Genomic DNA, 27,764 nt, shown 5'->3' with positions numbered 1-27,764 from the left:
CACAGGGTGCAAAAATGAGCTTCAAGTGACACTGTGATGGCAGCTGAAGGAAGACAGACATTTGATTTGTATTGGCTGGCAGTCCGATCCTATACTTATATATATCCTTATATATACACCTCTTATATCCTTATATATATACCTCTTATATATATCTTACACCTCCTTAATACCTCTTTCTAAACAGCAAGCATGATAGCTACTTTTTATTTACACCATTCTAATTCATACCAAGAGGGGAGAAAATAAAGACTTGATACTACAACTTTCATACATTACACATTGTATTGGTCATAGGTCCTCTTTAGTGTTGTTTGATCAATGATTTTTGTAGCAGTAAGTTAGGTTTTGGCTACTTCCTAATGCATAGTTTCTGGAAAAGAAAATCAAATACGTAGTTTGAGTTTACTGAAATAATTATTTGGTTAATTTGCATTTCATATTTTCATATGCTTGTACAAAACGTGGTGTTGGGGGGGACTTGGGACATTCATGGAGGCCTACCTGCTTTTCAAGGCAGCTATAACAGCATCAGATGAAAAATAGTTTATTCCATGTTGAATTGACAGATGGGTAAACCAAAACTCTGAGAGAATAATGTTGTTCTGGAATTTAATGTTTAAAGCGTACAAAAAAGAGTGGCTTAGGAGAATTGAACATAGAGGATGGGTTTGTGTGATCTACATTGGAGGAACTTGTTTAGGCTTCCTTTGTAGTGAGCTGGACGAAGCTGCGCTAATATGTGATTTATCTCAGCTTAAAGCAGGAATCTAAAATAGGTCAGATGAATCGCTCTCTGAAACGTCTGTTTTCCTCCTCCACATTTAAAGTGACCACCTCAGATATGGACAGCTGAAGTTCAATTAGGCGAACACATTTCTGACTGTCACATCTTAAGACCCAGGCTAATTATTGCTTTTTGTAGATGCTAAAGACAATTTGTTAAATAATGCATTTTAAAAGGGCTTTTTTTATACAGTTGTGCCAGTTTGAGCGTAGAAATTTATGATGTGTTCCTAAACAAGCGTGTCACACGTTAGTACTTCGAAAATGTGGCCTGAAGCATAAATCTGCCATGTATACTTTCTAGTTCTGCTTCGCTCTTGTGTTATTTTGGCTTGCATGGGGTAGGAACATGCACTTCTATCCCCATACGCAGGACAAAAGCTGAGCACAGGCTGAATGCTGTTACTTGCTTTGCTCTACAGGGACATGTATTCACTAGAGAGCTTAGCCTTGAAAGTGCAGAATACGTGAGTTTGGAAATAGTAATTGGCCTAATTTAAAACATTTTCTGTCAAACAATTTAGCTTATTAAACATTTTTTAAAAAAATAGTTTATTTTTCTTGTGATCTATAATAAACCTACTTCTACTAGTAAACATTGTAGTGTATTCTAGGAGATGATAGTGAATTCCTAGCAGATGAGTTAGCAGATGTATATTCTGTGGAACCACCTATAATTACACAGTAGCTATGGTTACCAGGTTAAAGGAATCATGTCCTGATGATGAACAGAAATAGATTTCAGCAGATTGGTTTGTTTCTTAAAAACAAAATGCTCAAGCAAAGTTCATGAGGTCTGTGAACATATGAGTAACAAACATAAAAGCACACTCCCTTTACTGAACTGGCGCAGAGCCTGCTTTTTCAAATCCTTGTTTTGATACAAAATCACAGTATTTTTTTAACGTTCGGTTTTGCTTGTATGTAGTTGGAGAATTGGCACATTCTAGCACATGCAGAATCACAGAATCCTTTAGGTTGGAAAAGACCTCTAAGATCATGGAGTCCAACAGATAAGCCTGGAAGCATCAAAAGCACTTGAGTACATTTCCCAAAGGGAGTGCAGATGTTGAGGAGCTCAAGCCATATTGGTTTCAATGTAAAGGACAAAAGATTTAATTTTTCAAAAGTTTCTAAATGCTTTAGAACTGCAGTGGATTTTGTCGGATTTAGGGCCCTCAATCACATAAGTTTTTCTCATCATGTTACTCTCCCTCTATGAATTATGAACTATGTATTCTGTATTTAATTGGAACAGAAGTCCTATAATATCAGTGTATTACAGTGTAAAATAAGATTTTATGGAAAAAACACTCTTCCTTAGAGTATGGATGCATTTAGACCTGGTCTTTTACACCAGGGAAGCTTTCCTAGGGATGGCAGTTGGATCGGTGTGATAGCAACTTTAAATTCTGAGCATATTAAGACTAAAACTTTGTGCCAAATCTTTCTTCATTTTGTAAGCCTAGCTTACAAATTCATGGCTATGAGAGTGTACTCAGTGGATCTGTTCACCTTGTTTTGCAGAATAACCAACCATGACTACAGAATCAGGATCGGACTCCGAGTCCAAGGATAAAGAGCAAGATCAGCAGGAGAGCCCTGCGCAGCAAGGGGCAGCAGAGACCCAACCAGAGGACCAGCAGCAGCAACAGCAACAGCAGCCAAGTGAAGAACCTCAAAACGCACTCGAGCAGTTCTCAGCTGTGGCAGCACATAGCACACCAGTGAAAAAGGAGCAGGTAAGGGAGCCTGAATATGCAAGTAGCTGTGTACCCACTTACTGCTCCTGGGAAATAACGAGTCTGGTATGTTAGGAGGGGAAATATATATTCAGTGACGCATGGAAGGGTGTTTGATGCGATGCTGTAGATCTTGGCTGGCTGGCCTTTTGCATTTAAAGAATAATAGTTCTCACGCAGAATGTTTTGAAGTTCATGGCAGGTATTTCTGCCTCCAGTGCTTAAATATAAGGGTAGTCTCATTAACTAAGCAGGAAACATCTTCGATCTTGCATTTGCATTAGATAGCACACAGTGTCAGTTTTTATGAAGCTGAAAATGTTTTCAGAGTTCATTTCTTTTGACACCTGCTGAACACTGATTTCATGCTTGCTTGTCTGCTATGTGAGCCATGAAGTCTGTGGTCCCTTAAGTTTCTCATGGATCTGGAATAACTGTATTATAATTACTTGAACTATTCATGTAATAGATTTCAGAAGAGCTATCGCGTGCTTTTCCATTTAGTTCATTGTAGCACTTATTAAATTTGCAGAAGCTGCTTTCTTCTTCCCGTTAATAATTTCCAGTCAATAGGATTAACAGACATTGTTCTTCATGGGTAACTGACCCACAAATAATGAGGTACCTGCAAATCACTTCACTTAGCTCAATAAGGTTGTGACCCTCATCTGATCACATTCACCTTTGGACAGTCAGTCTAACTCCTCCTCTCCTCCATCCTTTAAAAAATTTCTGGCTGTTTGAAGTGGGCTCCTGTTATTTTACCTGGCTGGAAGAGACAGTGCTGGTGAAGCAAGCAGATGTAAGGTGTTACTTAAAATCAGTGTGAGTGCTCCTCTGGAAACTCTCTGGGGCTGGCTGTGGTCTTGGGTTTTAAGCTCTTTTTCAGAAAGCTACAGCCCAAACTTAGTGTTGGTGTGGAAAAAATGAGCGTCTAAGCAATTTCAGATACAAAATATTTTTGTATCTCACTCCGGTAGGCATGCATTACCTAAACGCTTGGGACAACAAGTATTTCTGGGACCAAATTAAAACAGGTGTCTAAAATCTTCCATCTCAAGAAGTAGACATAGCAGGGCAGGATTTCTGCTGTTGATTGCTGTTAAAGTTCAGCCATTGGATTAACTGAGGGTTTTTTGAATCGCTAGCCATTTCTATTGTTAATAACCCTTGATAACCTCACTCCATTGCCCACTAGACACCTCTCTGTTCTTGCTCCCACATCCACCAGTTATGTGTTGGGACAATTTTGGTCTCTGAAATAGATCAGAAATTGCTTGTAATTATTTTGGGGGGAAGAAGCAGGGCTGCTTGTCCAAAAGAGGAAGGTGTTGAATAAACTGGTCATTAATTTAAAGTGTAATTTTATCAGTCCTAGGCATAAGTAGTATTATTTTGTTTTTCCAGACATTTTCAGTAATCATTCCACTTCAAGTTTCTTTTAATCTTAAAAAAGTAAATAAACCAAAAAACCCCAAACCACAAAAGAAATCCAACCCCAAAATAACCACACACACAAAAAACCACCCCAAATTAGACACCAAAACCGTCCATCTTTATTAAGAGGTGTGAGTTTGCAGACCTGAGATGCTCTCATGTGCTGCGTGATCCCTTTCTTTCCCAAAGGAGATCACAGTGAGCTGGTGTCTGTAGAAGGCTTGATAGAAAAACTGGGTTAGTGAAAGGGATATGTGACACCTTCCTGTTGAGATTATCAGATTGAATCCAAATGTCCATGCTGTAAACAGACTGCCAAATCCAACAGCAATGGTAGGTCCAGTACATTTCACAGTGGCTTAAGTGTCTGTATCACAGGAAAGAACCACTCAAAAGCAGCACTAAGAGACAAAGCTATTTGCAATGCTGTCATTAAAAAAGCTAAAACTTGAAGCTGCTCATTCTCTTCCTTGATGTCTGTAATTGTAGTGAGGAAATTGATTTTTGCTCTTGCTCATATGAGAGAACCTTGGGAAGAAAGATTTAAGTCACCAATCCATGAAAGTGTCTTTTGTCACCCTATACACATAAAAAAACCAAAACATTTTAATGAAGAGGAAGAACCTTTCCATACTGAGTTTAATAGTTATTAGAGAAATAAGTCCTTCCTATCAGGTGTAATAATGCAGCCTAACTATATGCCTACCTTCCTGTCTCTTTGAAAAAGAGAAGGTGGCATCACATGGGTTGGGCACCAATATTTCCAAGCAACTACCATAAGTAGATGGGATTAATGTGTTGTGCTAGCGTGGTAACATCACTTCATACCCCAGTGAGAAGCTGCGAAGTAGCCAAGTTCATTACTGCTGAATCCCGAGATTTCAAAGGCTTCCTTTGAGAGGAGGTGCAGCTTCAGAAGGGCTTGAACATACTGTGTCATAGATGAAGAGGTTATGCTCAAAAAATGCAAATCCTGAAGCAACTTCTGCTGCACTAGAATTTAGTCAATGACACCAAAAATACTGCAAAAATATGGTACAAAAGTATCTCGGAGAAGAATTTAGAAGAAAATGCAGCTACGCTTGCAGAATTCAAAATGATTCACTGTGTACATGGATTTTTCACTGGCTGTCTTTTTTTCCTTGATTCCAGAATGTCAGGTTTCTTTAGGAAGAAGGGTCTTAATACAGTCTGAAGGTACCTCAATGCCTGAACATGTCAGCATAGTTTGGGGTAATCTTCTCTAATAGTTCTTGGCATGTTTTTTTTCTCCAGACAAATGAGAGAAAATCTTCTGTATGATTTTAACCTAGACACATTCCCCTGATCTTAATGTAGAAGGGAACCTTAACAAACAAAATAACTTCAGTAATATTTTTAAATATTTATAAATAAACAAAACTCTACTGTAGTCTTAAGTTACCAAGTGTCTTTATGAAGGAAAATAATTACTAGTCCGTTAGGATTCCCAGAAATTACTTGCAGGCTAAATATAGTTCTCAAGTTTAAATGGGTGATGGGCACCCTTGTTGTTGTGGGCTTTTCTCTCAAGCAGCTTTTCTGTTTTCTTGTAAAAGATTAGTAAGTTCCATGTGTCTGGGGTATTTAGTTGGTGGGTTTTTTTTTTGTTGGAGTAGGGTACTAACTCTCACATCAGAAATGTCATGAGCCACTGTGTATGACAGTGCTGCTTTTTTTTTCATCCCCAGAATGACTTCTGCACCTACATATAAGCACACTCAGCTTCCCTGGCAGATTTCTTTTAACAAAATGTACAGAAATCATCAAAGAGCACCTCTGTCCATCAGCAGCAGTGCAGCTCTGCACAGAGACCCTAGGAGGAGGCATCTTCAGTCTTTTTTATATCTCAGTGCACTAGCCTGGACCGCTTGCCAGGTGGTTGTGGAGGTGGTAGAAGGTTAGCTGGCCTCAAGACTTGCTGTGAGCTGAGGGGGACTCTCTCTGTCACAGCTGCTGTGAGTGTTAAATGCTCAGCAAACAGCTAATCCACTGACATACTCTGTGCCTCCATCTCCTGACAGTCTTCAAGGTATGTTAGGACCTTGACATCCAGATGTCAAAGCTGATGTTCAAGTACTGGAAGGAGAAAGTCCTTTAGTGCTGGAGCTAGATGGGAGAAGAGATGGCAGGTGCTGGTCTGTTCCTGGGGAAGAAAATCCATGGCTCGGGAGATGTGGTGGATTTTGAAACCAGCTCTTGCTTTTTTATCTTTCTAGTTCCATTTTCTTCTAGCCTCCCCACCCAGGAAGTTCAGGAGACCATTGCTATGTCCTCTGTTGCAGAGAAAGTAGGACCGTGGGGTCTTGCCTCACCTCCTTGTAATTTGCTGGGGCTTTGGTGGAAGCTGGCACCTTTGGTATCACAGCCGGCTCCAAATTCCCCTTCTCCCCATTCACCTGAAGGCAGAGGGGAAGCTTATGGCTTGTTTTTATGAAATCACTCAGGGACAGTTCGCTGTGATTTAGCAGTACACTGTTGTTTCTGGTTATATGATGCAAGGTTGTTCTGGTCTCAAAGCAGATTAAAGCCTTTGGATGGATTTGCTCCATTCTCATTAAGTCTGTTATATACAATGAATGGAAACAGACTTGGAGGGTTAATTTGCAATATATTTCAAGTAATACTTGTTGCTTGTTATACTGAAATAATTCAGAGCTCAAGCAGGGTGGAGGGTTTTTTTGCCTTGTAGTGAGATAACAGAAAGACTTTTTTATTTTATTTAAGCTTTAGCTTAAGTATTACTTCACTCCTTTTGAGGTTTTGTTTGGAATCTATCAGGACATAACTGATGAGAAGGGTAATGACTGCAGCACAGTGCTGTTGCTAGGAAGGGTGAAACGCTGTAGAGCTGCTCTGGCTTTCATCTAGTGCCATGGAGAGAACCATGTGCTGCACTGTATCACGGTAACTCTTCAAATGGCCTTACTCTCAGATAAACCCAAACAAAAGTGACCGTGGTTGTTTCTTCTTACCCCTTTTCCCTGCAGTATATTTGTCTTTCAAATAACACCTTTCTTGTCAGCCAGAGGGACTTACTGTGCATCTTCAGAGAGCAAAATTCAGCGTCTCATTCTGTACTTATCATCCATTAGTCAGCTGGCTGCACATAAAAGTTGTTTGGTCCCTCACTTCCATCCTATTTGTTTAACCCTTTGCTCGGGTGCTTGGGTAGCCTTTTGCTCTCCCGGGCATGTCAACATCCCCCTGTGAATTCACACTGTTAGGGGGGCATCCTTGCCCTCATTCAGGGACTGATTTCTCACTGACAGCAAAATTAGTGCAAACCTGATGGTATTTTTCTATTCCGTATGGCACCATGGAAGCATCATATGATTTAATAGGTATGAGACTTTAAAATAATAGCTAGGAGGAACATGGGAAATCTTTCCAATAAAGACTGTCCTACATCAGGGGCTTTCTTGTCCAAGCCCCACACAAGGCTCAATTAAATGCTTGGGTGGAGGGTGCACAGTGTACTGCATGGCATGATTGGTTTATCTCACTTCAAAAAGTATCTTTCTTTCTCTCTATAGGCCACAGAGAAAGAACAAGAGTTTGCCGCTACAAGTGCAAAACAACTGGAATATCAGCAGCTAGAGGAAGACAAGCTTTCTCAAAAATCTTCATCTAGCAAACTCTCCAAGTCTCCTCTAAAGATTGTCAAGAAACCGAAAAATATGCAATGCAAAGTGACACTCCTGGATGGATCGGAATATGCATGTGAAGTAGAGGTAAATGGCTTTTTGTCTTCTTTTTTTTCAACTGTCCAGAAGTAAATATTTCTAATTTAAGCAAAAGGATGAATGTCCTGATATTTTACCAGTGCCAAGCTCAGAGATGCTTTCGTTGTTTTTTCTGGACATTGAAGAAGGTGCACAGATTTGAGCTAGGTGAGGCATTCTGAGCACTTCCTGAAACAACCAGAGACTTTGGATTAATTTTTTGTTGGCACATGCCACATCAGAATGCAGAAAACAAATTATGGGCAACAAAGCCCATAAACAAAGAAGGATTTTGATCCCATTGGGCTTTTCTTTTCCTCGGTACTCTGCTGAGTTGAGACTTACATTGAGTCATTGTCTGTGCAGTAATTCTGACTATGGTGAGATGAGTAAGGGCATGAGAGATGTCCTGGGTAAGTGGGGGAAATTTCAGGAGCAAATAACAGTGGGAGTGGAGAGTTTTGTGTGCTTATCCATATCTGTGAATCATGACTATGTCTGAATGTTACGGGCAAAAAGATGCTGTGATTTTTCTGTAAGGAAACTTGCCTTCCCTGCTGAGACTCTTGACAGGAGCCTACTTTTGGGACAAGTGCGCTCTTAGGAGCCAGTCTGTGCCAGTGGGCAGACCTGTGCCAAGAGGATTCCTTGCCTTGAACTCTAGAAGGTCCCAGAAAAGCAGAAAGTGCGCACATTGATTGCCTCGGAGTAAGCATGACAAAATTCAGCGTTTCAGAGTTGACCCATTTCTTCATTCAGTCGTTGTCAACAAGATGATTTTTGGACAGTGAACTAGCCTATCCTGAACCTGCTTCGGGTCAGGAGGTCATGCATGCAAGGAAGGGCTGATCCTTGGCTGAGCAGCGGATAGTAGCGGAAGGATGTGTGTTGGAGGGCTTGGCGAAGCCAACCCTTCTTTGGGTAACCTCAGACTGCCATGGAAAAGTCACCTGTGGAGAACAGGAGAGTATAAAGGCAGAGATTAAATAGTCTTCAGTCTTGAAAGGGGAATCCGAAGGAGCATGGAGAAGGAGAGAATGTGGAGGAAAAAGTACCGACTGGGAGCCAAATCATGACATCTTTACAATCAGGTTGTGCTTGGCCCTCATGTCTGTCAGCTGCTCTCCTTTTAAGTGCTTTGGAAAATGGCATGTGAGGAAAAGCCTTATTGTTTTTTATTTAACCCTGACTTTACAGTTTGGGCCACATTTTGCTATGGTATGAGTGAGTTGCGAACAGAAACTGGTATTTTACTACTCTTACAACAACTTGGTAGTGCATGCTGTTGAGTATCTTTTAATTTCACTGGTTGGGTCCTGTGTTGTTTCCTTCAGTCTAGGACTAGCTGTTTGACCACATACCTTGTGACTATTAAATGGCCATTTCTTGACCTGCAGTCTCAGTTTGGTCTCTCAAGGATAGCATGTGAGCCATTAAGCTGGAAGAATGACTCATACTGGCTTTTATGTAAAGAGTCAAACTTGTTTCAGCTCTTGCCACTTGCTTGTAAAATGTGAGTCACTTTTTGGAATACAATCAAGCAAATTTTACCAAATAGGATTTCTATCGAAATCTTGTAGCAGGCTGAGCTTTATTGGAATCTAAGATGGTGCAGAAAGAGAGATTTGTTATGTCAGGTTTCCACTTATGCAAAAAATGTGAGTAATAATTTCTGGTAGGAAGTTGCACTCTTCCACTAAACTTGAGCTCTGTTGGAGTTGAAGTGTCAAAATGCTACCATATGCAAGCCATCATGTTTTATTGCTTGTGAAATTTCTCTGCTTTGCGAGTTCTGAATAGCTCTTGAATAATGTCCAGTATAAATTTTGTATGCATTTTTCTACTTACATTGCTGAAATATTTTGAAGTTGTATTGACTGTCATCAGTAATCATTTTATCTGCTTCTAAGATGATCAGGCTGCCTAGGCAGAATGTAATATTGATGAGAATATAGCTCCTAAAAGGGTGAATCCTCAAATGACAAAGCTGTAAGGCTATAATGATGAGCAGACTGTTGAAACAGAAGTTAGTTAGAAGGAACAAATATTTCAGGGAACAAGTGCAGCTGGAGTGACCTATGCATTTACTTGCCTTAAATGGGCAATTCAGACTTTTCATCCTTCCTAGGTGGTATTGTCAGTATGTTGTGTGTATGGAGGATGCAGCTGCAGGTACCTCTCTGACGCAGCCCACTCCAGCCCATCAGAACACTTTGTACATCCTCAGGGGAGTCTACTTTCCATGTGCATAAAGTTTAGCTACAGCAAAAGGATGCTGAGTCCAGCCACGAGAAATTCTGTGACTTTCGCTGTGCTTTTTCTCCTGAGGAGAAAAAAGTATATACAAAGGGAGTTAGTAGGGCAGGGAAACTGAGGGTCTGTCTCAGCAGACATCTCAGGAAATCATGTAGGAGGCTGAAGGTGAAGTTCTCCTACAAGAATTTTGGATAATAACAAAGTTTTGTGGCTGTTTCACAGAAACTCAGTGCTGCAGCATGAGAAATAAATCTGTCATGTTTCAGAAAAATGCTGTCATATTTGAAGGCTCACCTACAAGTTAACTCACTGTATCAACTTAAATGGGGAAAAAAACCCTATACATGCACATCTCTCTCTATATATACAGATAGATATATAAAGTATACTGAGACACCCAAGTTATGGAGGTCAGTAAATTCCCCAAGATTCATTCTTTAAAAGAAAGGTGAGAAGGGCAGACAACACATGGCAATCAGATATTTAATACTTCCATTCCTTGTGTTCAACCCACTCAGCTGCATCTTTTGGAGTGGACAGTGACCCAGGGTAGGAATGTGACAGTTGGTGAATGTGAGTCAGAAATGTCATCCTATGTTGTCAGCTCCTGTCTTTCAGCTCTGTGTGTATCATGCTTCTATCTACTGAAGGCTGCAAAGCAATGTAATCTAGAAGGACCAGAAACTTAGAAACTTAATTTTGAGCTAGAATTATAGCTCTGTCAGTGAATCTTGGTTTGGATGCAGGCCAGGTATTTATCTCTCCAGAACTGCATTCCCTAATCTGGGAGTTGGGGATCATTATAGAATCCATCAGTTACTCTACAGAGCGGTTTGCAAATGACAAATGCTTTTTATATATGTTAAATATTAATGTTATTTAAAGGAGCTTATTGCTCTCCAGTAGAGTGCAACCTGCAGCTTATCAATTATGTGTTCATCCAGTTAATGACCTGGCAGCCGACGTGGCACATACTCTCAGATTGAAACGCTTCTGAGGCAGGTTTGGTTAATCCATTATCCCCTTGGTGTCCTTTGTTTCAGAAGCTCCTCTTTATTGTTCCATATTTAATTCTTAGTCTCTTTGCTGCTTTCTGCTGTATCTTTCAGTCTCTCTCACATTTAGTGCTTTGCATTTGTGACACTGGGAGTTTTCATATTGTATGAGATGTATCTAAAGGGAAAATGTAGAGGAACTAACTTAAAAGCTGAGGTTAACAGGGGTTCATCTAATGTGGTATCCATTCAGTGAAAGGATCTTAAGCAAATACCAGGTAAAATCTTCCCTTGAGGCTCTGCAGTGTTACTGCCTGTGTGCTCTATCTGTCCTGACCCAGAAAGTCTTTCATGCAGTAAGACATTACAAGCCAAAACCAGGTTAAGTAGGTAACCCAACCTGTTCATTCATCCTCCTCCAAAACCATAAACCACCAGTGCTGCCATCTCTACCCTTCCCGCTGTTCTTGTCCAGAAACCTTCAGATGGTAGTGGCAGCCTTATTTCAGAGAGGGGTTTCCTTTTAGAGGTGGGATGGCCACCTAATGGTGCCTCCCTTTCCCAGGGAAGGCTGTTGGCTTCTGGAGAAGAGATATTTGCTGTACACAGACATTTCCCCAGTACTCTGTTAAAGAAGAACAGCCTCAGGGTGGCTGCGTGTTTCTCCAATGTTGTGAGCAAGCTGGAGCACTCAGTCACAGGAGTCGACGCAGTCTGCTCAGAGGAATACTGAGCGGTGGTATCCACGTAATGTCCACTCCTGCTGCAAGTGGTTCTCCTTGACCTCTTCACTGTCCTCTCTCAGCCAGCATCAGGCTCAGAAATGTCGACTGTCAAAGCAACAGAGGCCGTAGCTGTGGTCAAGGCTGCACTGCAAAGACTCAGCTGAAGACTTCTGTGTTAAGCAAGCTAGACCTGTGCTTTGCATTTTTTGGTTTGAAAAACCAAAGATAAAGCAAGATCAAAGACTGCTAAAACCTTAGAAAAGACAATGAACAGACTAGTTCAAGTTTTTTCTAAGATACAAAAAAACAAGCAAAGTAACTTATTTCTGGGTTTCATCAGCTTTAAGTAGGGATACAGTTATGCTTTTTCTGGGATTTATTTCCCTCCTTGTTCCACTCTGCCCCATTTCAATTTTCTGTTATCTAGACTACTGCATTTTAATTAAAAGATGCAAGTGGAACCAACTGTTATGCTCTCCATTACACGTAGCCTAATTTAAAGTGTCTTCCTAAAACAAGTTGGAATTTGTATTTGTTTCTGCTCTAAACATGTACATGTTATTATTCACGAAGTGAGATCAGAAATCTATAACATAATCTGTCTAAATGGTAAAATGGTAAAATAATGAGATTTCTTTTTGGTAGGCTCAGCTGTCTGAGCCCATTGGTAATTTATACTCTTTCGTCATTCCTGTACCGCTCAGACTTTCTTATTGTGCAGACCACCAGTAAATTAAAACAAATGTTTCCATGGCAGCCTGTCTATGGCATCTCTGCAGCCCTACATCAAGCAGTGAGTTGACGTAGGATTTTGATAAGCTGCAGAGCACATGGAAAGCTGACATCTCACGAAGCATTACTGCTACCCCCACGTCTGGGTGAGTGGAGGTCAGCTGAGGTAGGAGGGGACTGGTAAAAATACACTGTTTATGTTTGGTTGTTGGGTTTTTTTCCTCAAATTTTCTCAGTCACACTGCCACTGGGATCTGGGCAGTGGTTGGGTGTCCCGTGCTGTAGCCACTGCTATGCCTTTGTGATGAACCTCTGGTCACTTCGTCCCCAGATGGGGGGGACATGTCTTCCGTGATGGAGACCCCACTTTCTTAGTGGGTTTCCCCATGTCCTCAGGTGACATCAGAGTAGCGTATTTGAGTTAAAATGGCAAACAGTTTTGTTTCCATACATTTGAAACCAGGATTTGTAACATGGACAGAAGCAGACTGGAGTAAACAGGTCCCTTTCTACCCTATGCAAGTATGGGCTGACACTCCTTTTTGAAGGCAAAACGGAGGTCAAATAAATGGATTCTCTAATAGGTTGAGATATCGCATTTTGCATGCATTTCTCTTTTCACTGTTAAAAAGTGAGAGTACATGGATGCTTCCTTAAAAAATAAGTTATTAAAGACTGTCATAGGACAGGCTTGAAGAGTTGAGAACAAGAGGACTTATTTCTGCACTGCTACCACTGCCTGAAATGAAAGGGAGTTGTTGCTGGCTTCAATGCTGTGTGTGCTGCTTTTCCTACCCTGCAAGACTCCCTCTGGAGGAAAAATCCTCATGTGTTTCTGTATGACAGTGGGGGAATGCATGGCCCTGTGGTCCTCCTCTCTGCACACTGTCTGTGCTAACCCTTCTGTGGGAGCTGTCTCAGCATGGACCTGCTTTTGCATGGGGAGTTAATAACATTGAATTTCTCATCCATTTTGAGGTAGGCTTTAAGGTCAAGAAGGAAACCTCTGTAATAGGATGCACTCTGATTTCTGAAGGATACAGTTTCAGTTGCCCCCCGCACATTTTAATTGTTTAATGAATTCCACACAGTCTCTTGCAAACGGCTTTACATGTGAAACTGATTACTGAATGCAAGAGGGAATTTTTTTAGTCTTTTCCTTTTGACCTACTCGTTGCTTACATTTCACTTAATTTAATATGAAGACCTTTGTTTTGGGTTTTGTTCCTTCCCCAGGACATGTTTCAGTAAAAGTGACTGGGTTGAGAGTCATCAATGCCATTACACAGCATGTTTTCTGTCCCCAGACCTTCTAATTAGGGCTGACTTGGATTAGCCAAGGGATTCACTTAAGATCTATGTTACCTGACACATGTCAGTAGGAGTCTAAGTATTGCCTGAATATGTTTCAGCTGAATAAAGTTAATGTACAATTCTTCTGGCTTTCTTTTTCCAAATACCATAGACAGCTTTTTATGTCTTAAAATACTCATCAATTCAAGAAGCACAATGATCTGAAAATCGACACCAATGTTATCCAACTCATGATAATCAACTGTGAGGCTGAGCTGAGAAAGGTTTTTTGCTTAAGCTTGGTAATTGAAACAAAAATAAAAATGTTGGGACTCTCTTTTAGTGATGTTTATTATTACTATTTCACTGAAGCTAAAGAAATCTTTATCAAAACAAGTCACTTGACATTAAGCTAAACCTTTTGGAAATGCCATGAGGCTGAGGGAGGATGTTGGTGTAGGTCTGGACCATTTCTTCCTCACTAGGAGAGGCTCAGCTCCCTGACACCTTCTCACAGCTGGGAACATCTGGGCTGTGTGGTATTCAGGGAGAAGGTCTCTTGTAATCTTGGTAGCAAAACACCTAAGTGGTGGTCTCTTGCATTTTCTCCAGTTAATAGACAAGTATTTTAGAGACTGAATGAGAAACCAAGAATTAAAACCAAGTAACTCCTCCAAATGTCATACCAAGTGAACAGCGGGTTGGGCATTAAATTCCGCCTTTTGGCACAACAGAGGACATGGCCACAATCAAATGCAGGAAGCTTAAAATAACAAAAAATAAAAAAAGTTGTACGTGTCTTCTCCACATCTGTTTTCTACATCCAGTCCTCTTATCTCTTGCCGTTTGTTAATAGTTTCTGAAAGTGATTTATGCTGTAAATGAAGGACTTAGCAGGTAAAAATCTTCATTTTGATACTTTGGAGGTGCCAGCTATTTTTCATAATGTTGAAAACTATTGAGAGGGGTCCACCTACATTGACAAATAGTTTCAGCTGCCCTGAAGCTGCATTTTCTAGGGAACAAATGGCTAGCTAAAAACTTCCTACTGAAATATTGCCTCTGGTCCCCTTCCCCTGGGGCACCAGTTGGACATAAGCCAGGCAACAGGAGCTTGTTTACCATCTGGTGAAGTTGTTAAAAAAACTGTGTTGGTCATGCACACTCAAACAGAGGTAGTGCAAGGCTCATTGCTTGTTAATCTGTTTGCAAGAGCCTAGGAGAGGATGATCTTCCACTTGCCCTTTACCCCAGACAGATAGATGTCTGGTGGCTTCAGGGGTCCTGTCCTTGTCATTGTCCTTGCTGATGGCCTCACCAGGGTAAGACTGTATCACTCCCTTCGTGTTTGTCTTCTCCGGGCTTATTTCCTGGGGTGGTCCTTGCCTCCAGCTTCTTCCTGAGTGCAGCCAGCACTCAGCCTCCACACATGTTTTTTAAGCGCTGCTGGAAAGCAAATCACAAAGAGTGGATGAAGGGCTTTGCTTATCCTTTTCCCTTTCCCAAATGGATACTCAGATTTTAAAGCTTCTTGCTGTTTCTGAACAAATGTGTAAATTCCCCCATCTATCCCGTGCCCATCCAACAGAGAAGTTGCTGATTTTCATGTCACTGCCCAGTCACGCTCCTGCCAAACTTCTGTGCATTTTGTCATGTTTCCTGCCCCATTTCTGTGTCACTGAAGTGCCTGCTACTTGCTCGAGCTCCCAACTGAGCTGTCTAAATTCATCATCAACTCTGTTGCTAGTTGCTCCAATGTATAGGTGCTGTCCCCATGTTAGCAATAAGAGTTGCTGTTTTGAGACCAAAACCAAGTAAATCTTACTTTATTATCATTCCCTAACTATATTAGTTTGTCATATAAAATCTTAATGCCTCATATGGGAGATTTTTTTTTCCCAGCTGAGCCCCATGTAGTGTTCACTGGGCTGCTTTTATGTTTTTTAGCCATGCCTGTTGATACAGTGAACAAAATATCAGAGACGGGACTGGGTGGTGAGGAAATATCTGCTTGCAAAGCAAAGTGTTGGTAGGCAGTAAGGTCTATCTCTCATGGTTTATCTTGCTCTGACAGAAATTATTTTGATCTGAAGTGGATAAAGCTTGGATGTAGCTTGAGAACAGGCTATGTTAGTTTTCTTCACAACCCCAGGACTGATGGTGTAATACTAAGGTACCCCAAATCTAAAAGGCTTATCGTCCTGCTGCCTCTCCTGCCTCAAGAGCATCTCTCTTTGCTGTGGTTTCTGTGCAATGTATTTTTTTTTTTTCACTTCAGCCTGGCAATGTAGGTCAGGGAGAGCTCTGTGGCTTTAAAATTCATATGGCAAGATTACTCTCTAAATCGGACTATGTTGACAGTGGAGCTTTTTTCAGCTGAAAGTAAACAAAATGTTTATGGTTGGTTGTTAATGTCTGCCAGGAACTATTTATATTATAGGTAGTGATTGGTTCCCCTTGCTCACTGTGACATTACTAGGCTTGTGCGCAGTTAGTTAGCAGTTAAGGAGAGATGAGTGTTTGCTGAATTGACCCAAGTATAGGTAGAATAAGGAAAATATTTATATTTATAACCTCCCTGGAAAAGCTTCAGCTGCTTTACTGAATCCCAAGAGACCCATCTGAGTTACTGCAGAGTGTTTTGCAGGAGATGGTAGGGCAATCAGGAGGCATTAAGCCAATGGATCAGCTGCACATGTAGCTAAAATCCGAGCCCAAACAATCTGTGTTCTTAAGAAAGCTGAGTGAGGGGGTTACTTTTTCTGTTGAAAAGCCTCTAGAAATGTGGAATACTGTTTATTATTTTATGTCATCATTTAGCAAATGTGTGAGACTAATCAGTGCTGAGAACAGAACTACTGATTGAGAAATTGTGTCCACTATTTTTGTATTCATTTATCAGAGAGTAGTGCTCATAAGCTGTTACCAGATCTCAGTTTATACAGTATGCATTCTGTTGATGCACTTGGGATGCATTTGATAGTCATCGTGTTTGACAGGTATTTCTGTAGTCATTGTGCACAGGCAGACATGGCTTTTACATTTCCATGTATAAAAGCATGCTCCAGAGTGTTTGTTCTTTCTCAGGTACCCCCAAAGCAGTTGCATTGCCCTGAGTGAAGTGCCCACTTTTTTCCTAAGGATGCAAACTGTGTGGTGTACCTGTCGGTATGCTTAGAGCTCATGTGATGCCAGTGCTGGTGTGATATCTGCTGCTGATGTAGGAGGCAAAAACCCTAATTTGGTTTGATGCCAGAATCGGGACTAGGTCACCAATCTTCTTACTGGGGTTTAGCAGTCCTCTGGGTTTTTTTAGATTAGTGCTAGCTGTTTAGGATTGCAAGCTCAAACAGCATTAAAGAAGGTTGCCCCTGATAAAAACTATGTCATATTATACAATGTCATTGACATTTGCTGCAGGTATGTAACTGCAGCATGGACAGTGTTACATATTTATCTGTTTATCTAAATACTTCATTTGCAAGTGTCAGAAAAGGTTATTTTCAGGAATGGTAATACATTTCAATATGGTATATTAAGATAAATATCAATAAGCTGATAAATTATAGTACTCCCATAATGGGGGAAAAAAGAAAGTGATCAGTCATCACTGTATGTCAAAATGCCTCCTTGTCTCCTGGAAGTTTCCTTACAGGGCATTCATTTGTATGTGCACAGCAATATGAGATAGAGTCTAAATTAAAAAATCAGAGATAAGCAGAATAGTATTGAAGTTTTTATTTCAAACTATTAGAATGTATTAGTCACTATGACATTCTATACAGGTTTACACATAAAAAAGTTAATAAAGAAATAGGACATTTGGAAAGGTTGTACTGGCATGCAGCCTTCAGGAAAAGCATTTCCTTATATGAAATATATTCACATTGGGGAAAAAAAAAAGTCTTTTTAGTACAGCTTTCATTCAATGAAATCTTTCTGAAATTGCTTCATTCTTAGTTTTTCCCCTCTTTTGACTAAATAGTTTATTCAGTCGAATGTATTTGAAATTGTACAGTTTACCACTGTAAACAGTGGTACAGTTTCTAAGTACAGTTTACCACTGAACTATGGAAAACATTAAATTGTACTTCCTTTTGAGGACCAAAAAACGAGTATTTTGCTTTGAACCTTTTCTTTTTATTGAGCATACTTTTTTTCCTTTTGTGACCTGAAAGGCTGGCAGAAATGTCTTGTTCAGTATCTCCTACATATACTGGCAAACTGCTTAGGAATTGAATGAGAGCATTCTGTCCATCCTAGGGATGTATGTGTCCTTATAAATGTTCATTTATGAACATTTATTATTATTGATTACATGTTATATTATGAGCATATGAGTTTATGAACATTTATGTGTCCTGCTCATCCAGCGGAGGGTAACAAAGATGCTCTAGAGAACTGGAGCACCTCTCCTATAAAGACAGGACTGAGAGAGTTGGGGTTGATCAGCCTGGAGAAGAGAAGATTTCAGGGAAACCTCATTGCAGCCTTCCAGTAGTTGAAGGAGACTTATGAAAAGGAGGGAGAGAGACATTTTTACACAGGCAGATAGTGATAGGACAAGGGGGAACTGTTTTAAACTAAAAGAGGCAAGATTTAGGTTAGATGCGAGGAGAAAATTCTTTACTACAAGGGTGATGAGACATTGGGACAGAGAAATTGTGGATGCCCCATCCCTGGAAATGTTCAAGGAGAGGTTGGATGGGACTTTGAGCAACCTGATCTAGTGGCGTTGGAACCAGATGATCTTTAGGTCCCTTCCAACCCAAGCCATTCTGTGATTCTTTGATTTATAATACTCTTCATATGCCAAACCCAATTTTTTTTCTGTAAGAAACTTAAAATAGTTGGAATAAAAAGACAAGATTAGTTAATTTCTTTTATCTTTAAGCTTTTTTCTCTGTGCGTATTTGTTGTTTGCTTTGTCACTCCATATATCTTACTTCTGTCTTTGGTGTACAGTGTTGTACAATAAACTTCAGCAAAGGTTTTGTTCCATAGCAGAAATTACTTACTTGAAAATGTTTTGTGTAATACCTAACTCTCAACATGCTGAACTTTCAGATGAATTAACTGTTGTTGACGTTCTGGAACTGCCATTGCCATTTTCGGCAAGCACAGCAGGGGATGTAGATGTCTAAATTCCAGTGGTTGTCATATTACGCTTACAAAAGTTTTTATCATGCACATTACACATGTAAGATTTAGTTCAGTAAACCAGCAGAAAAGTTGCTCTTTTTCTGCCAGTTAAGACTCCACGAAGGATTCTCTGTCCTGTTCTTCTTTCTGGATGCTCCTCACTTAGCTTCCTGCTGGAGACTTCAGTTGAGAAATGATAGATTTTAAGAAATTCAGGGTTTCTTTTCTCTTCTGTCATCTTTCTTCTTCATCTTCTTTTCCCTGTGGAGAGAAATTGTGGAGAAGTATAAACAGCACGAGAGCAAATCCTTTGAAAATGCAAATTAAAAGTGTGTAGAAGTGAAATGAAGTTAAACTTCTTTTGAAGTACTTCTTCCATTTATCTTTCTTGGGCAAAAAAGAAAAAACAATTTGCCTTTTTTTTTTCAGCTTCAATCACGATTTATTCAAAGAATGTGTTCTCCATATTTGGAAATTATCTGGCCAGAAGTGCAATGATTAGCTTCTAGAATTTCTTTCATATCTTGACCAGCTCAAACTCTTCTCAGAAAAAAAACATGGGAAATTTCATAGTATGTTGATTATTATTTCGTTCACTGATAAAAATGGGCTTCTTACCAGAACAGCTGTGTGAATTTAGGATCTCTCATTGGCTCCCCGTAGATGGGGAAGCAATGTGTGACCAGGAGCTTCTCTGCATTTGGAACCACACTGAATTCACTTATAAATTTGCATCTGTTTGTATGCATACATTAAGTGCATTAAATTTTACATATTTGCCTATGCATAATGATTTATTACATATATGTCATGTTAAGATCTCTCCCCCAGAAATGGGGTTCTCAATACAAAAGTGATCTTGAAAGTTTAGTCACTTTAGCTTGCAAGTCTTGAGTATTTGCAGAAGTAGTGGGGCTTTTTTTCTGGGATGAGGCATATTTTTGGGTAAGTTGGGTAATTCACAAGGAAAGAATGAGAAAATGTGCTGTCAGGAGGCTGGAATTCATCAACTCAGCGACTCAGCTGGAGGAACTTTGGGAAGAGAGATCTCACTGCGGTGAGAACAAAGTATAACCACTTAGTCATTTTCACTTGTTTGTGTTGCAAGAATAATTGCAGAAGCTGTAACAGGGGAGAGAGGAACTTCTTGTATGTTCTAGTTATTTGTTGCCATATACATTTTAATTTTTGCAAGTGTTTTCCTTGTGTTTGCACAGAGGAGACTACTGTGCAGACCATGTAGTGTAGAAGCCAAAGTGTCAACCAAAATAAATTGCAAAGAGTAATTTAAATTGAAACAGCAAAATGAAATAAAATCAGTGGTCTGGGCACAGTTGGTATCTTTTTTATCAGGCACATTCCAAATGAAAAAAATTAACTAATGGTTCCCTACCAGAAAGAACAGGGGGAAAAGGAAGAGGTTAGTACAGCCACATGCCAAAATACATTATAGCATGCAAGGCTAGAGCCAGCCCATACATTTATACAGTGCATTGTTAAGATTCATTGGAAAGTGCAAATGCTAATTAGGAATGTGAACCAGATAACCTCAACATCAGTTCGAGTCCAATTATTCCTACTGGGATTTCATGATACAGATCTGTTTGTCCTTCTTCCGGCAATCGTGCCCAACTAGAGTTATTACAGTAATTGCATGGAGTTTGATGCCAGGCTAGTGCTAGTGGGACACTGTTCGCTGGCAGCTTGGCAGCTTTTCCGAGGAAAGCGGCAGTGTCATTTTTGCATATGTATTCATGCAGAAAGATACGTGTAAACTCCGTTTAAAATCCAGGTCCACAGCTGTAATACTTGTTCATCTTACTGTGCTCCTTGACTAATCAGAAAGAGAGGTGAAGTTTCAGTCCATCAGGGTGCCCTGACCTTGCAGTTACTGTGCAGTGGAGATGATGGTTATTGGTGGCAAAAATTAATCCTGTTGTAGCTGTTTGGTTCCAGAAGTCTCTTCTCTCTTCAGGTTTTCCCTAGCACTGCAAAATTTGGTCTGAATGTGACCTCTTGTAATTGATTCCATGCTGCAGGCAGCTCTTGCTCTGCATTCTGCACCCGCATGAAACTGCAGTATCAAATGCCAAAGTAGAGCCACCCCTAAATGCATTGCTTTGGAGGCTGCAATAGTTTCATTTCTAAAAAGCAAGAGGGCTGTTTGCTGCTCTTCAGCTCCTCCTGTATCCCTATCATTGAGAGGAAGGTAATCTGTGGAGGTGCACAGGGATTCCAGTGTCATGGCCGTGTATCACGGTTTGAAGGGACTGGGGAGGCCCCTGATGTGAGCAGGGCAATGGCTGGTGCTGGGTCAAGTCAGCTGTGGCATTGCCTGGCCAAGGCCTTGAAACCTTCTGAGAACAGAGACTCTTTGGCCCTCCTGAGCTACCGGTCCTAGCATGGCATTGCCCCTCCAGGGAGAAATCTGTCAGACAGAGGGTTGGATTCTGTCTGGAAGAAGCTCAAGTGTGACAGATCCTCATCATGGACACCTCTTTGCTGAAATAAAGCTAGCAAAAACAGCTGGTCCTGTAGGTTAGTGAAAGTGGGTCATCCAGTGTGAGGTGCAGCAGAAGAGAGGCTCAGGCTGCATCATCAGAGTGGGTGCCAAAATGCCCTGCAGGAAGACTGCAAATGGTTGTGTTTCAGGACAGGCCAAAACAGGAGCCACAGCAGCTTAAAGGAGACTTTTGGGAGAGGTGGTGCCTGCTGGCGTGGGGGAACCAAGCCTACAGTCTTGCACAGAAATAAAATTTGTCCCTTGGAGGTGCCAGTTCGGAATCCTGATAAATTTTCCTCTGGCACAACTGGCTTCCAATCTGGGAAGCACCATCCAGCATATAACATTTGAAATCTTTCTCATCTCGCCCCTGTATCTTACTAAATACCAAAGGAATTTCCTGGGGTCTTACTAGTACCTGTATGACAAGAAAGTTGGTGTCACATCTTTGTATTAAGTTGTTGGTTGCTCATTTTCTACGTAATTTCTCCCTTTGCTTATCACAGTACAAGAACATACGGGTTTGGTAGCTTGGTTGCTGCAATACAGGTTTTTTTATTACCTGAGGGTCCTGATGGGCAAAAAGGTGGAAAAAAGTCAACAATGTGCCCTGGCAACACAGAAGGCCAGTACCATCCTGGGCAACGTTACCAGAAGGTCAAGGGAGATCATACTTCCCCTCTACTCAGCTCCTAAAGTGCTGACTCTGGACCTGGACTCCCCAGTACAAGGCAGACATGAACATATTGGACAGAGTCCAGCAAAGGACCACAGATATTACGAAGGCCCTGGAGCATCTATTTCATGAGGAAAGTCTGAGAGCTGGAACTGTTCAGCCTGGAGAAGAGAAGGTTCTGGGGGTATCTTAACAATGTCTATCAATATCTGATGGGAGGAGTAAAGAAGATGGAGCCAAAGTATGCTCAGTGGTACCCATTTGCCAGGACAAGAGGCAAGGACCACAAAGTGAAAGATAGGAATTTTCATTTAAATGGAAGAAAAAAAAATTACCATCATAGTAAATATCATATCATGGTCAAACACTGGCACAGATTTCCCACACAGGCTGGAAGTCTCCATCCATGGAAATATTCAAAACCCAAGTGGACACAATCCTGAGCAACCCACTGTAGGTGGAAGGGCGGGTGGACTAGGCAATCCCCAGAGGTGCCCACCAACCTCACCCAATCTGTGGTTCTGTGATTAACATGCAGTACATATTTTATGGCTGGAGTTACAATGTATCAATAACAAAGGCTTGAATGTTTTCACTTGAATAATGTTTGTGTATTATAAGTAGGTTACAGCTTATGGGCTTAATCATAATAAAGGAAAACTTTTATATTTTTTTTCTGCATAAAGAAGTACTGAATATTTTACTCAAATGTTTGCCAGTGAGAATAATTGACTTTATAATAATCTTGTTATCCAGAAAGAGCTAAATCAGAAGTACTTAATTTTTGAGCTCCTCATTGTTATCTTGTTCTGGTGGGATTGTAAGGTGGTAGGGGTATAATGGAGGGATATGGGCTGAAGAAGCTGATGTAGAAAGGTTTGAGCATGAACTGTTTCTGGAGAAGACAACTAGGAGAGGCCTTCAGCCTTGGAGGGAGGGAGAAGTTCAGTTCCAAAACCAAAGAGAAGCTGGTGAGAAGAGAGGCTGCTTCTCCTTTCCCTTGTGTGTGTGTGGGAATTACTGGCAGCCACAGGCTTGCCAAGTTTGCTGCTGCTGGCTCCTCTCACTAGGAGCTTGACCAGGAGGCTGTTTATTCCCATTCCAGCTTTGAGAGAGCCCTGGCCTTTATAGAGCTGCAGGGATGACACGGTGAAAAGCGTAAAGTTTTTGCTCCCAGACCTTTGTGTTCATTTATACCATTAAATCTATGTTTTGTATTCTTTCTCTTTTCTTGATTTACCAGAGCTTAAGCAAAGTGTCTTTTTTCACATCTGCACATTTAATTTCATCCCATTCATGCCTGAAAAATATCTAAGAGTATTTTTAGTGGAGACTCTTGCAATATTTGCCTTTCAGAAAAGCTCTTCATTTACAGGACCAGTATTTTATAGCTCAAAGTCTTCTTTTTTTTTTTTTTGACTGCTGAGAATTGATTGACATTTTTGGGATTAACTTATGATCCACAGTAACCAGCAGACTGTCAATCTTTCATCGTCTTAGATTTGTCATTTCAAAATGATAGAAAGCAAAGGTTTAGGATGGATTGAGGAGCTGTATGAATTTGTAAACTGACCTTTCTCTCCTCCTCCCACTCTGTCCCTGCCAAAGCAATGATACCCGTGTCTTTCTTGGCATGGTTATTTGGGCACACAGCAAAATAAAAGCAATTAGCAAGAGCACAGGAGGTCTGTTCAGTTTCTTTAATTGTATATTCCTAACTAAACCTCTTAATTTCCCATGAATTTATGCAGTACCTTCCCTTCACTGTATTTCTGTGCAATGATGGTTTAGAAGCAGAGTGTGCCTGCTCACACCACATGGGTGCAAAGTGGCAGTGCTGCCGATATGCAGGTGCATGAGGATTTCTTTTGGCTTTTGCATTAGAGCAGCAGGGGTGGCTCCATTGCAAGGCAACCCCCACTCCTCAAATGACTGGAGTCGTCTAAATCCTGCTCCTGCAGGTCATCTCTGACCTGGGACAGCGGTCAGAGGCTCATCTGTCTGGATGCTGATGGGCGTTTCTGTGGATAGTGGGAAGAGAAGTGGTCCTAGTAAGGCTTTCTCTCAGCTATCGCTAGTTCCTACCTTGTGATAGGGAAGAGAGCACCGGAACCAGGAAAGGCTCTCAGTTACATGTGGTATTTCTGATATGCTCTTGCAGCACCAGCAGTGTTTTCCCATATCCTGATGCAGCAGGAATTTTGTAGAAAGTGACTGAGTACAGCTTGGGCATCTTCATACAGGAGAAAGAGGAGGAATAATTTGCCATGCAAATTATTCGGGATTAATAGTCAAGAAATCCTGAACGCTGTGGGTTTTCTGGTTGGTTGGTTTTTATTACAACACAGCCCTGCACAACTGTTTCCTGTAGTTCCCTGTTAAAACACCATACCTTTCAGCTGCTAGCTAGTATTTCTCAAAATAGACATCTGTGTAGCTACACGGATTGACCAGATAAAACAGCTCCTGTGTTGGCCTTAAGTGACTCTTAAAATTAAGAGAGCACTGAAGTGTCACAATTTGAATACATGTAAATGACGCAGTGGTGCAGACAGTATTTTTCAAAGCTGGTGTCCTCTAGAGCTAACCTGCTTATTTCTCTCCTTTGAGTATAAGTACTTATTTTGTTAACAAGTAAAGAAGCAGGAAATTTGGCAAAATGCAGCACTACTTGCTTATAGCAGAAATGTGTCTATTCTGGCTGGAAGATTCTAAGTTCATTCCTCTCCACACAGCAGTACTGAGATCTTTTTTATCCTCCTGTTCTTCTACATGGAGCATCACGTATAAAACCACCAACTTCTTATTATCTACTTCCAAGTTTGGAATGTGAAGAATTAACTAAACATTTGTTTGACATTATAAAGGAGCTGGAGCATATTTATGCTTCCTGCTACAGGGTGGAAAGCATGCGACATGTAGAACAAGGCCATAAAGCTATTTGCTCAAATGATGCTGGAAGACACAGTAAATGAAGCTACAACAATACACTCGTAATGCAGTTCTGGGCCTGTTTTTTTTCCTCAGCTGGAGAACACTTTTTAGGCTCAGCCACATGCATCAGCTTCCCCATTGATAAAAATGTAAAGGATGTTTCCCAGTGTCCTTTCCAATATACCATCAGAGCACCAAATTTAACATAAATTACATTAAACTGCACAACTCTCTCCATTGTCTCTTGTAATGTTTTCACGGAGTGTTAGGCAGCAATCCTCAATTCTTTTCTTTTTTTTCTCTTGGCTTGCTTACCACTTCTAAAATAGTTTGAGGCCAGCATTGGGCTCCATGGGTTTGTTGGCATAGCTATGTCAACTTGGATTGTGAACTATCCTCTCCCGGCCAAGACTGCTGGGCTGGTAACGCAGTCTGGCTGCAACTCTGTCAGCAGAGGCGCGTAAATTTGGGGGCAGCATTCTCTCATCTTCTGTTTCCACCGCCTGCATTGCCTTTGAAGCAAGTGGTGTATTTCCAGTCTGCTTCAAGTCATATGTATGCTACAGATAAAGAAAATGCTGTGCTAACATCAACTAAAATATTTATGTATGCGTATGTTTGGAATAAAGTGGGGAGATTTTTTCCTTTAGCTGAGTTGCACTTACAGAAGTAAGCAGTAATGAAACAGTGTCCCAAATAATTTTGAATTGATTATCATAATTAATACATATCAAAGTTGGAACATGTAGCTTATAAAAAGGACATTTCTGTCTGTGTTTGGTCTTTTGGAAATTTTTTTTTTTCTCAATTTCACATACAACACTGACAACTAGGGTGACCTGAATATTTACTGTCCAGTACGAGAGATACTACAAAGCTTCTGCTAAGGGCTCTGGCTGTTGACAGATATCTTCTCATCTAACATGTCAGCAGTAAAGAGGGTTAGTGGGACAATGGGAAGCTGCTTTCTTACCCAGCTGCATTCCCAGTTAGATACTAGGCTCTTTCCATGATTTCAGTAGATGGTGTAATCACATTTCTGTGTATATTAGACAAAAATGAGTCCTGGAATCAGTCCACATTGTTACCGAAGCAAAAAGTATCTCCATGTTTGGTTTTATCTCCAGTGGATTGGCACCCCGCCGCAGTCACAACTCTGATAATCCATGACCAGGAATATTTTGTGCTGCTGTTTGTTGCTGCTTGCACACAAAGAATTGCTCTGGTTTTGCAGAGATATGACCTTGGCATGCCCTTGGAGTTGCAGTCTCTGAAAGACAGGAGAGATCTTCGTTTGAGACTTGAAACATGACATGTGTGACTTATTTTTAACTCTGCAAGAAGACTTGAGCTTTTAGGGAAAGAGGATTTGCCCCATTCAACAGCTTCCTATGAAGCTCCAGGTCAATAGGTTAGAAAGATGGATGCATTGAATTGAATGATTTTGAAGTTATTGATTTGACAGAAGAGGTGCTATTTTAATGCTTTATTATGTTATTTTGCAAACTTAATATTTTTTGTTTTGTTTTCTGTTAATTTCCTACAGAAGCGTTCCAGAGGTCAAGTGCTATTCGACAAAGTGTGTGAGCATCTGAACCTTTTGGAAAAAGACTACTTTGGACTAACATACAGAGACACAGAAAACCAAAAGGTAACCCACAGAGCTGCAGCTGATCTTTGGCCTGTGAACACCAGAGCTCACTGAGAGACTCCCCAGACAGTTGCAACAATCCAGAAGTTGGTTTTATCTTCCTTGCTAGGTTCCATAGACATAGTTTGAGCTATTGTTTTTTGTGACTCACTCTACTTCATAAAAGCATCTCCTGTGTTTCCCTGGCTTCCCTCTGTTTTGGCTGTTTATGACATGAAGGAAGTTAATCATATAGTTGGTTCTCTTTCTAGTATAATTTATTCTTTTACTGCCATAGATGAAAGTCAGATTGACATTCAGAGATACACTGCTAAATATATGATACTAAAATATGGCTTAATAATACTGTGGTTGGGACACAGATAAGCAGAAGATGATTGACTGCTCCTGCTAACTGCTAAGATAAAGTAAGGATCCAAGTCTTGACTTTCTTTATCTTAGCATTATTGTTGCTTTGACTAAAGACATTAGTCTTCAGAAGCAGTTAGTAGCAAGAGTGAATCACATTCTGCTTGTCTGCACCTCAACTTTAGTATGAAATAGGCTGTGTCAACGATTATCTAGTGTGCAGGTGATATGTATATATATTGTTACAGGGAAAGAGAGAGTATCAAAGATAATTTAAAATATGCTGTGTGATTTTGGCATTTTAAGATAAATATTTTGAAACAGTGCAAAACTTCTTAGCAATATATGCAGTAGCCCAGCAGAGCTCACCAGGTGAAGCTGTTTTTGCTTTACGTGGCCTGAAAGGTCTTCCCTGATGGAGCTGGAGCTCTTACTACTTTTTTAGCTGCTTGTGTCTTGTGGGAACAACAGTTGTATTTTCTAGACTTCCGTTTGTTTCAATTATATATGATACAAAAAAAGTCAGTCTTTTTGTCTCTCTTTCCCCCTTTCTTTATGGACTTCTTTGTTTCTGATTCAGAAAATCGCTTAAGCGGATACTTGGTCCATGTCAGTGCAAGATAACACTTTAACATATGCTTAGTTTTGAGTTTTTATAAAAGCTAGGCAGATGTCTAAGTTCATTTCCAGATAGGTGTGCTTTCATGTACTGGAAAGAGAAGAATGGATTTATTATTAACACTTGGTTTAGAAGCACTAAGCATTTGTAGGTCACCATTTACTTTACAGAACTAAACAGTT

General features: G+C 40.5%; 1 protein-coding gene across 29 annotated transcripts in view; it reads left to right on the top strand.

The window, feature by feature from the left end:
- EPB41L3 (erythrocyte membrane protein band 4.1 like 3) overlaps positions 1–27,764 on the top strand; it is a 138,714-nt gene that overhangs the window by 69,759 nt on the left and 41,191 nt on the right. For all 29 annotated transcript variants that reach the window (XM_027650781.1, XM_027650782.1, XM_027650807.1 and 26 more), the window contains 3 exons: positions 2,314–2,528; positions 7,520–7,717; positions 26,511–26,615. In XM_027650781.1, the coding sequence (XP_027506582.1) occupies positions 2,325–2,528; positions 7,520–7,717; positions 26,511–26,615 (507 nt within the window). In that variant the 5' untranslated portion in view covers positions 2,314–2,324. The remainder of the gene's footprint in view (positions 1–2,313; positions 2,529–7,519; positions 7,718–26,510; positions 26,616–27,764) is intronic.

The sequence above is a fragment of the Corapipo altera genome, unplaced genomic scaffold (assembly GCF_003945725.1).
Source record: "Corapipo altera isolate COAL_440 unplaced genomic scaffold, ASM394572v1 24, whole genome shotgun sequence".
NCBI lineage: Eukaryota > Metazoa > Chordata > Aves > Passeriformes > Pipridae > Corapipo > Corapipo altera.
Note: the sequence above shows the minus strand (reverse complement) of the source record. Positions and strands in the feature narration are given on the sequence as shown.